This window comes from Hippocampus guttulatus, chromosome 1, assembly GCF_054856545.1.
Source record: "Hippocampus guttulatus isolate MCC_2025c chromosome 1, RoL_Hgut_1.0, whole genome shotgun sequence".
Classification (NCBI taxonomy): domain Eukaryota; kingdom Metazoa; phylum Chordata; class Actinopteri; order Syngnathiformes; family Syngnathidae; genus Hippocampus; species Hippocampus guttulatus.
The window spans coordinates 17,059,057-17,069,888 of NC_141261.1; the positions used below are offsets into that span (position 1 = coordinate 17,059,057).

The 10,832-nt window shown below is 41.3% G+C and overlaps 1 protein-coding gene across 2 annotated transcripts; it reads right to left on the minus strand.

Annotated features, from left to right (window-relative positions):
* Positions 1 to 688: 688 nt before the first annotated feature.
* Positions 689 to 10,464, minus strand: LOC147210704 (specifically androgen-regulated gene protein-like). Of its 2 annotated transcripts, XM_086115145.1 has the most exons (5): positions 10,386 to 10,464; positions 5,876 to 6,015; positions 4,318 to 4,480; positions 4,131 to 4,224; positions 689 to 3,839 (listed from the first exon to the last, which is right to left on the minus strand). In XM_086115145.1, the coding sequence occupies exons 2-5, from the start codon at positions 5,978 to 5,980 to the stop codon at positions 2,822 to 2,824; spliced, it is 1,380 nt and encodes a 459-aa protein (XP_085971271.1). In that variant the 5' UTR covers positions 5,981 to 6,015; positions 10,386 to 10,464; the 3' UTR covers positions 689 to 2,821. The 2 variants fall into 2 exon arrangements, with proteins under 2 accessions (XP_085971271.1, XP_085971262.1); XM_086115136.1 differs by having other exon boundaries at positions 689 to 4,224.
* Positions 10,465 to 10,832: the final 368 nt, after the last annotated feature.

Consider the following 10,832-nt stretch of genomic DNA (forward strand, 5'->3'; position numbering starts at 1 on the left):
ATCGTTTGTACTTACTGAGCTCTGAGGCAAGTTTCCAAAAATAATCCATCAAGGACAATGTCTTGGGATTCCCATTAAACAAATTTAAAGAGCCAACGTAAATGATACTCTATGGACTCCAACATTTTAACAGCGGCACAGCACGTTTCGAAAGACTTTTCTGGCCGTGAGTGGCTCAATGATGATTGCCTGAAACCATTTGGCAAAGCTGTAATGGACATTCAATTATTGTTATGATTAGGTCAAAGTTCCACACTATCGCTTCGAGTCGACTCAGCAGCCCTGAGTCGGGCATGTTTGAACCTCAGCGATGGCTTTGTGCCACTTTGTCTGCGCTAATCCTCTTTGATGGCCTTGCAAGTAAAGAAAGCAACGAGACTTTTCAGCAGAAGCTATGTTAGGTTTGCCTGTGCGTCATGAAATACCAAAGATTTTAGCCATGTTTAATTCCCCCCTTTCAAGTGAAAGACCATATCTCGAAGCTCAACAATACCAGGCATGTTTATATTTGGGTCCTGATGACACCATGACGAATAAAATCCTTGAGCAACTTGCCCACCAATATAAAATGTAGTCATACTAAAAGCTAAGACTTACGGTAGTCGTCTAGTATAAATGCCATTGCAAAACGATAAAAACAACGGGTTTAGAGTTGAAGTCCACATAAACGGATATTGACTTCAAGACATCGATTTTGCATTGTTCGCTCAGAGTTTAATGATCAGCAGTAAAGATCCAGACAATTACTTTCACACTGTTGAGGAGGACAATTTGTTAACATTTCCTGTGGCTCTTTCGTGACGTGCATGCTAATGTAAGGTCGTTGCAAATATTAAAACCCACTTTTCATGACAATGCCCTTGTATCTGTATGTTGGAGAAGTGGTGAAGTGCGGGATTATGTTTGAACAAATACAAATGATATAGTCTGCTGGGGTTTTTTTTCTGAATAATGAGTAAAACAAGGTTGATCTCTTTCACACAGTCATGCACTATAACAACGTGCCCTAAAATGAAAACGGAGAGAATATTAGCATGTTTTATTGCTGTCTCAATAGATTGTTGGGGGTTAAGTAGGCAACAGTGTAGTTTAAATTGGGTTTGTCCAACATTTTGGCTCTCATCAACTCTTTTATCAAGTGGCGCTGGATGTTTGAATCAGGACCGCCCTCTAGTGGCCAGCATTATTTTATGTATTTGTTTTTAAATGAATATTTGTTTACCAGTGATTCCCAACCAGCGTGCCGTGAGAGCTTTTACGAATGATCAAATTTCATTTCATTGATCAGAAAAATACTTCGAACTTAAAATATATGCCTTGGCTCTATAAAGGTTGTGAATCATTAGTTTAGGCCAAGTTCACAGTATCCTACTGGCTAAGTTACCGTAGCGTGCCTTGTTAAGAAGTTGAAAACACAACACAACTTGTTCTTAAGCTCTATTCCCTCCAAATACACAAACCCAAAGTTAATATGTCGTCAGGCATGTTATTTAGACAGACACGCAGCTTGTCAACGTGCCGTACATGGCACGGAGCAAAAGTATACGACAAAACAAACAAACAACAACAAAAAAAAAAAACGGGTTGCACCAGTTCTCGCAACTTCACATTAGATAAGTGTGCTGGAGACGAGGCGGCGACATGTGCCTCAGTGTATGACGTGACACGACATAAATAGATTTCCATCCATCCATTATCTGATCTGCTTATCCTCACGAGGGTAGGGGGTCTGGGACCTACACAGGCGTCTTCGGGCAGGAGGCTGAGGACACCCTTAATTGTTTGCCAACAAATTGCAGGGCACTCATAGACAAACGAACAGTCACACCCAGAATCTTAATCACACAAAATATGTCCCATTTCAAATGCACGTCAAAGTGAATCTATATAATGACACTTTTCTGATCAACTCTAAAGCCACCGACACGGCTGAAGGTGACACTCCAGAACTACAATGAAGACAAGAATTATTTACAGGCAACATCTGACATTCGTATCCCCTTGCAGCTACGGTAAAATCTTTGCACTTGTGTCACAAAAGGGAGGGACAAGCTATGCAGAACATAGTTTTTTAAAATCACCACCTTCCTGCTGTTTGACTTCATATCCTGCCAAGTGCCTCAATGCGGTATCTTAAAAATGAAAACGTTGCATGTTGCCAAAATTCCTGCCGTCAGCAGAGGCAGAAAACAGAGTAACAGACATCCGTCATTTCCTTTATCAGGATAATGTAATGTATTCTCTTTCTAAGATTGAAACATGAATCTTTGAGTGCTTAACTGACAGTTTTAGGAGATATACTGAGTGCAATAGTGTGCATGTCTGCAATCAAGGCTAATGAGGAAGCTTATAAGGTACTCTAAGTGGATATGTACATGTACACAGTACAGTGAACCCCCCACTATTCATTGGGGACAGGGAGCAGGCCGCCACACAGACAGCGAAAATCCTCGAATTCTGATGCATTTCAACTTTCTTTTCACCCCCTGCTCCCCCAAATGACTCCGTGGAGAATACCACTATAAATGATTGGCTCCCCGCCAAAAGCAAATAAATAATAAAATACATAAATATTTTTTTAAAAAGGCGAAAAAACAAACAAACAAAAAAAACACCAACTAAATCTGCAGGTGCCAAATCGAGAATATGTGGGGGTCCACTGTATAATATTGAGATGTTGATCAACACAGGATATCCATTGAGAAATACACCGGCTTCCTGCAGCTTTGAACATAATAGGGAATGTTTGTCTGTATTTATTTACATGTCATTAATTATGTGTAAGAACTTCATGGTATTTTGAGGGGGTGTCTGGCTCATCTTAGTCCCTAATCAGTCCGAGTTTCTTCAGGGCATCACGGCGGTCCATTCCATTTGCATCTCGAGGGGGGATTAGTACACTGATGCCATGCGGCCGAGGCAGCTTGTGAGAGTCTCTCGAGTGCTGCAGGGCAGAATAGGAGGAGACACGTCGCCGAATGTCAGGGCTGGTGGCATGAGTGAGGCACTGCTCAACACTAATTCTTTCATGATGATCTACAGGGCGGCTTCGGCGGAGCCCGGTGTGCTCCATGGCACCTGACTGGGAACCTGTAACCTTGGTTAACTGCTTGACCAGGTCTGACGATGTGAGAGAAGGCGATTTCAATTGAGTATACTTTGAACTCGCTAAAATATTGTTCACAGAAGATTGTTCCCGACCTGACGAGCAAGGTCTGCCATGGTCACTGAAGGCAGAGGAGACAAACGGACTTTCCGAGGCAGTCGAGAAGGACGCACTGCTTATGAAGCGATACGATGGTGTTAAATTGGATGGACTCGGGAGTGTCGGACTGCTCAGAGCTGGAAGAGGTCCCCATGACCTTCGTGTTTGCGGGGAAAGTTTATGACTCGCCGTGGGGCCTGGATCAGTCACAGAACCTTTAAGCAGCCCAATCTTCTGGAGGGCCTCAAGGTGGATTCTCTCCTGGTTCAGCGGTTGTCGGTCGCCGTTCCCATTGGGCGTATTAGGTACTTCCGTTTGTGTTTGGTAGAGTGAGTTGAATGAAAGCCTTTTGGGTTTAGGGGCCACAGAGGGTGGGCTTTGGGGCTCTTTGGCTTCAGGATGAAGGTTCATTGGTAGAAGAGACTCCAAGGCGAGGGGACTCTGATGAGCTTTGATATTGAGCTTGTCTGTAGGTTTCTTGTTAACAGGGGGGCTAACTGGTGGCCTCTTCTCCAAGGCTCTCTGATATAGCCGCTTCAAGTCAATAGAGACTGGCCTGCTGCTGTTGACGTGAGGGGAGGCTTTGATGCGGTCAGGCTCTGGATCGGGCTCTGGGTAAGGTCCCGGATCATCCCTGAAAGCAGATGGTGGTGGGATCAGACTGAGGTCTAAGTCAGGAGTAATGCAAGGGATTATGTTTGGAGAGTCGTCAATGGTCGGTAAACCCAGTCCATCAGTATGCGTATCGAGTGATTTGTTGAGGCCAGGGACTGAGTCAGTAACCAGAACTTGAGGTGGTGATATGACCGTCATAGACGCTTTAAGTGCTTCTGTGCTGGCTTTAGAAGCAGTGGTGAAGTTTGATTCACAGGTTTGATTCCAAAGATTATGCCCCGCTATGTTTTCTTCAGTTACTGATATGTACACAGGTTTCTTGCCGACGGGAAAGCCACCCAGCAGAGTGGTCAAGGTCTCCGATCGCTGATCCATTCTGGTCTTGAAGTCCAATCTGGAAATAGCTACAAGACAAAAGCACAGTACAAATGACTCAGATGACAATAAATAAACAAGCAAACATCTTGTCCAGGAACAGAGATCATTTTCTTACATACCATTGACTTTATTTAGACCCATATTCTCTGGAGGGTGTCTAGAGTCTGGTTCATCATTCGATAGTCCGCTGTCCTCCTGCACCTCCAATGCTTCAATGGTCTGCTCCAGATACATGAGGCATGCCCTCTCCTCAGCAGATAAGTGTTCCATGCTGTCCTCACTCTGCAGACAAATATACCTTAGCGTTGGACACATTTCTTTCTCTCCTGACCTCTCTCTCTCTTTTTCATCATTATCATCCTGAATGTCACTCTGAGAAATGAGAGGAACCACAATGTAGTTAAGATCTTTTGATGTTCTAACAACTAGACGGGAACGAAAGAATACCATACCATGTTTTATTTTTTGTTGCTTGTGTTTCTTCATACCTTTACACTTTGCAGAACCAGCGAAATCCCAGAAGACCCTCTTTGACCATTTAATCCTAACAAATTGTTAAATTGGATGGTCTTCATGGTCTAATTGGGTTAACCATGGACAACAACGCAATTAAATACCACAAGGGGCCAGACGACATGTGTCTGTATGTGATGCAAGATGATTATAGTTCACAATTAAGTCACTAAATAACTAGATCTAAAATTGAAAAAAATATTCCCATTCATAAAAATGACTATTCGTGTGCTTAAAAATGATATTAATTAATTGAATCTACATTTTAAGATCATAAAACTACAGTGGAGTGCATACTTGCAGTTCAGCAATTCTTTTCCCCCTCATTTCCCCCCCAAAAATAACTAAATATCTTTTGTTCATTTTTTATTTTGAAATTTTGTGAGGGGAACTCCTGATTTTTGGGGTATACACATATTGGAGGCTTATCTGCATATTTTGGTTCCATTTTTGAGCTAAAAACACCCCTGCCCACCAATGCATTTTAATGGGTGTCAATTACTTGTGGATTTTCGCTACTCGTGGGCCGGCCTGGTCATAGCGGGGATCCACTGTATAATTATATCATTATTGTATATATCAATTAATGTCATAAATCAGATTTGGGGTTCATTTTAAACATTAAACATTCATTTTGACATTAACTCCGTACAGGAGAAGGAAGGCTGAACAATCGTTTGGGAATTGTAGTTTACTACATAGTACTACATGACCTTTTCTATGTCTTGAACCATATCTGAAACCAAGCCAATATTAATAATCAGACGAATAAAAACGAAACTAAAATGTGTTTTCTTTTTTGAAAAAACAAACAAAAACAACCCCACTCTAAAAACTAATTAAAACTACCTAGCGGCATTTTGTATAGAACGAAAAATAACCAACTATTGTAACACTGATGTCATCTATTGCGTGCCGTACTGAAGTCGAATGAAATGGAAGGTAGTTTGACACATGAACAGAAATAATGGCTTGAGTCAAAGAATATCAGATACACAAGCCCTCTGTAGCTGCGATTGGCTGGCAACTGATTCAGGGTGTCCCCCGCCTACTGCCCGAAGACGGCTGGGATAGGCTCCAGCACCCCCCGCGACCCTAGTGAGGATCAAGCGGTTCGGAAAATGGATGGATGGAAGCCCTCTGTAGAGGAGATGATTGACTCACAAAGCCTGAGTTCATGCTGATCACACTGTCATGGCTTCCACTGCTCTCCTTGCTTCTCAAGCATGCTAAAGCGACAACATCCTTCATCGTATCACCCATCGACATTGCACAGGGAAGAGGCTTGTGGGTAGTTCATCAAGCTGTGGAAATGGAGAAAATGTTAAATGAAAGAAAAAAAATTGGTCCAGTACTGCAGGCCGTCTATGTTAACAGAACAGTTTTAGTAGTAGCACAGGTGTTTTTTGTTCCCAGGCTCACCGTATACGGTCATCCAGGGTAATGTCATTTCCCATTAACGCTATGAAGAGCAATCAACAATTATCAGACACTGTATATGTACTGATGTTGTTGTGAGTTGTGTTTTACTAACCCCAAATTTAATGATTTAAGGACGTTATGAAGAATCCTTTGCCGTAAATATTGAAAGTGCAACCGGTGCATACACCTGGGCCCAGATGGCATCAGGGGGCCCATGAAGGAAGGGAAAAAAAAAAAAAAAGCCAGCTGTCCAGACCCCTGATTTTGGAACTAGAATAGCACGGGGCGGGTCAGTTACGATGAGTGGCTTGTATGGGAGGAGGAAATGATCATTTGTACAATTATCTGTCAGTCATGATTATTCTCGATGACGTGACTACAAACTGAATGCAATGATTCGCAAATTATTTTCAACCGAGAGGCAATTGAATACACAGCAAAGGCAAGATTTGTTCCAACGGATTACCGTTTTTGTTTGGCACTCATTTTTTATTTGATGGCTGCAACACATTCATAAAAACAGCTGGGACGGGGGCATGTTTACCACGACCTTTAAAAACACTCAATAAGCACTTGGTGACTGCAGACACTGACTTTTGAACATTTTAGGTGTAATTCTTTCGCATTCTCGCTTGAGGTGCTCAACTCTCCAGATTTCCCTTGTCGTATTTTGCGGTTCATCATGGGTCACAGATCTTCAAAGGGAGACAGGTCTGGAATGCTGGCACTCTTTTTCAATGAAGCCACGTTGTTGTAACACATGCAGTGTGACTTGGCATTGTCTTGCTGAAATAAGCAGGAATGTCCCTGCAATAGAATTTGCTTGTATGGCAGCAGAGGTTTCTCCAAAACCTCTATGTAGCTTTCACCATGAATGGTGCCTACACAAATGTGCCAATTACCCGTGCCATGAGCACAACCCCAAAGTGTCACAGATGCTGGCTTTTGAAGTTTGATAAATCTGCAGATTCTCACAATTTATTGATGGACTGTGGATAATGAAAACCCTACATTTCTTGCAGTTTGTACATTGATAAACATTCTTAAACTGTACCATTTGCTCATGTAGTATTCACAAAGTGGTGAAGCTAACCTCATCCTTGCTGGTGAACAACTGAGACTTTTGGGGATGCCCTGTGGAGTGTGCCAAACACGTGTTTTTTGAGGCTTCCTCAACTTTTCCAGGCTTTTGTTACCCCTGCCCCATCTTTTGTGGAACGTGTTGCAGGCGTCAAATTTAAAATGAGAGAATACTTGAAACACAAACAAACAAAAAACAAGAATGTTCTTCAGGTTGAACTAAATATCTTGTCTTTGTAGTGTATTCAGTTGAATAGAAGTTGAAAGGGAGTTGTAAATAATTGTATTCTGTTTTTAATTTACATTTTACACAATATCCCTCCTTCAAAGGTGTTGGGGCTTCTATGTTTACACCTCAAATCACCAAATTAAGAAAAGAATTTCAGGAAGAATCGCTTTTGAATTTTTTTATGGATGTAGAAAGAAATAGAAGAAAACATTATTACAGGTACCTGTGTGCCTGTACCACTGAAAAAAATTTAGTGCGCAGCCAACTTTGTACAAGAACTGCAGTTAACTCAATTGTAGCTTTCACAGAAAGTTAGTGCAACAACATCAGGTACTGTATTCTGGTCTGTCCATCAATATTACAGACCATTAAAGTGGTTGCTCCAGGGTCACCATGACAACGAAAAAGAAACTGTTATTTTTATTACAGTGTACAATCAATGTGAGTTTGAAGCATTAAGGTCAGTTTTGTATTCACATCATCACTGCTTTATCAACAAAGTTGAAAGAAATATGCAAAGTTATTTGTAGGAGGACCTTCAAAATAAAATCATTCCACGTCTAGCCATCTATCTGTACACACACACACACATATATATACATACATACATATATATTTCTGTGTTCTTTGCATATTTATCACAGAGAAAGGTTTCTGTTCATCAAACCAATTTTAATATCACACAGAGACCCAAGGAAATGCAGTTCCTAAGTGATGATTTCATTTAGCAAATAGGTACAAAAATTAAAACCTATCAGGCTTTAGGTGAAAAAGCAATTGCACCCTCTTTGTTAAATCACAAAGTGACTGGCTAACTCCTGCTTTGGGAAAACGAGTTCAATTTCACAGGCAACACCGTAGCACCGCATTTGTTGGATCAAGAAATCACATAAATAGAATCTGTCAGACAAAGTAAAGTGGGATACCAGATTTCAAGAAACAAACACATCATGCCACGCTCCGAAGAAATAATAATAATTAAAAAAAGTTATTGAAGTCTATCAGTCTGGAAAAGGTTACAAGGCCATTTCCAAGAATCTGGGGCTTCAGCTAACCACCGTCAGAGCCATTATCTACAAATGGAGAAAACTGGGAATAGGAGTGGTCAACAACAGTGGTCAACCAGCTAAAATTACTCCAAGAGTGCAACAGCGACTCATTCGGGAGATTGCAAAAGAACCTTGAACACCATCCAAAAAACTCCAGTTTGCCAAAAGCTATCTTGATAACCCTAAAAACCTTTGGAAAGGCTGTGGATTAATGAGTCAAAAATTGAAAAAGATGCGGCCTGTTACGTCTGGAGTAAAAATGGCACAGCATTTGATGATAAAGAACATGATACCAACAATGAAGCATGGTGGTGGCAGTGTGATGGTCTGGGGCTACTTTACTAACACAGGACCACGACAACCTGCTTTGATTGATGGGATAATGAATTCTGCTCTCTTCCAGAAAATCCTGAAGGAGAACGTCAAACCATCAGTTTGTACCCTCAAACGCAAACGTTCTTAGATCATGCAGCAGGAAAACGATCCGAGACACACTGGTGAGTACATCTCTGACTGGCTCAAAAAATAAAATTTAAAAATGGAGTGGCCAAGTCAAAGTCTGGATTTGAATCCAATTGAGATGCTGTGATGTGACCTTAAACGGGCAGTTCATGCTAGAAAACCCTCCAATATGGCGTAATAGAAGTAATTCCGCAAAGAAGAGTGGGCCAAAATTCCTCCACAGCAAAGTGAAAGACTCATCACCAATTATTGCAAATGCTTGATTTCAGTTGTTGCCGCCAAGGGTGGCACAGGCCATTAAAAGGTTCAGGGAGCAATTACTTTTCCACACAGGAACAGGTAATTTCGGATTTTTTTTTTGTGCCTTAATAAATTAAATTGGCATTGAGAAACTGCATTTTGTATTTCCTTGAGCCGTCTCTGTGCGACATTAAAATTGGTTTCATGAATTGAAATCTTTATGCGTAATAAATATGCAAAGAACACAGAAATCAGGAAGGGGGTAAATACTTTTTCACTGCACTGTACATACGTTCAGAGAAGCAACCAGGCCTAACACATTGGTTCATTTCGGGCAAACATTATGCAATCCAAAATACTATTTCACTCCTTATTTTTTTCTGTCAGCAAATTACTATCCCTCCCATGAAGACAATCTGCAGAATGAAGGGGGAACGTTCAGCACCTTAAAGCAGCCAACACCTGTGCGCTCAGGAAGAAAACTCGCAGGGTGCACCCACAGCTGAGTCAGAATGAAATAGTGAGTGGAATGTCACTTAGCTTGCTCAAATACCTTCATGACAACTGGGACATTAAAGTGAGCGCTGACATGTGCAATTACTGGGCGTTGCACTCGAGGTACATGAAACATTTAAGTGGATCAGTCAGCCAAATGTATTTCAATGCGCTTGGGGGTTTCAAACAATAATTCTCAGTGTGATAGCATGGTATGGGTGTAACAATATGGTACAATTGCATTCAATGTAATGATTAACTTAAACATAAATTGTGTAATACAGAAGCGTTGTTTAATGTTTAAGCTAAGTACACTTTCCCCTTACAGGCTTTCATTGGCAAATATTTGCAGTACGTAGATTCCTTAACTCAGTCTATTAAGCATGATAATCAATGATTACACAAGCTACAGTGGGTCCCTCACGAGAAAACAATTTCTATTTTGCATTAAACGATCATTACGAATGTTTTCGATTGTCATTTGGACTCAAAAAGAGAGAGAGAAAACAGGAAGTGCTGCGGACTATGTGGGGAGCGTCGTGTTGAGATTTAAAAAAATCATCTAACCTTCTCAGGAAACATAAAAAAAAACAGTTTTTAAAGACAAACTGATTCAGTGGAAGGACATAAGTAAAGGTGGGAAGAGATGAACACTGGAATCAAGTTGCGAACGGAGTACGGCATAATCATAACTCACCAGACAATTGGACATGAATGTAGGCAGGTTGAGGTGAACTGTGTGTGGGTGTCATCCCATCTCTGAGGTTGTGCGTCCTGCCTCCACTGAAGCTGAGAAAAAGGGTGGGGCACTTTGGGTTCAACTGTCCCGTGCTAAGCCAATCCGACTCTGCACATGTGGTCACGTGGAGACAATTAAGCAACCTGACTACTGCTGGAACTGAATGGTGTCTAAATAAACTCCTAACAAGAAACACAGCAAGTGTTTCATGTCATCCTGTTGATGTATGCCAAACTGTTGGAGCATTTATTTTGATTCCAGCTGTTGTTTTCCCTCCACATTTAGAAGCAACTCGTTGAATGAAACCAAATAGTATAACTTTACTAGGGGTGTTATAATTGTCTACTAGTAGTTGCCCTCGTATGTCACAAAATTATTGGAGGTGTACTTTGAGGTGCGTTGTCA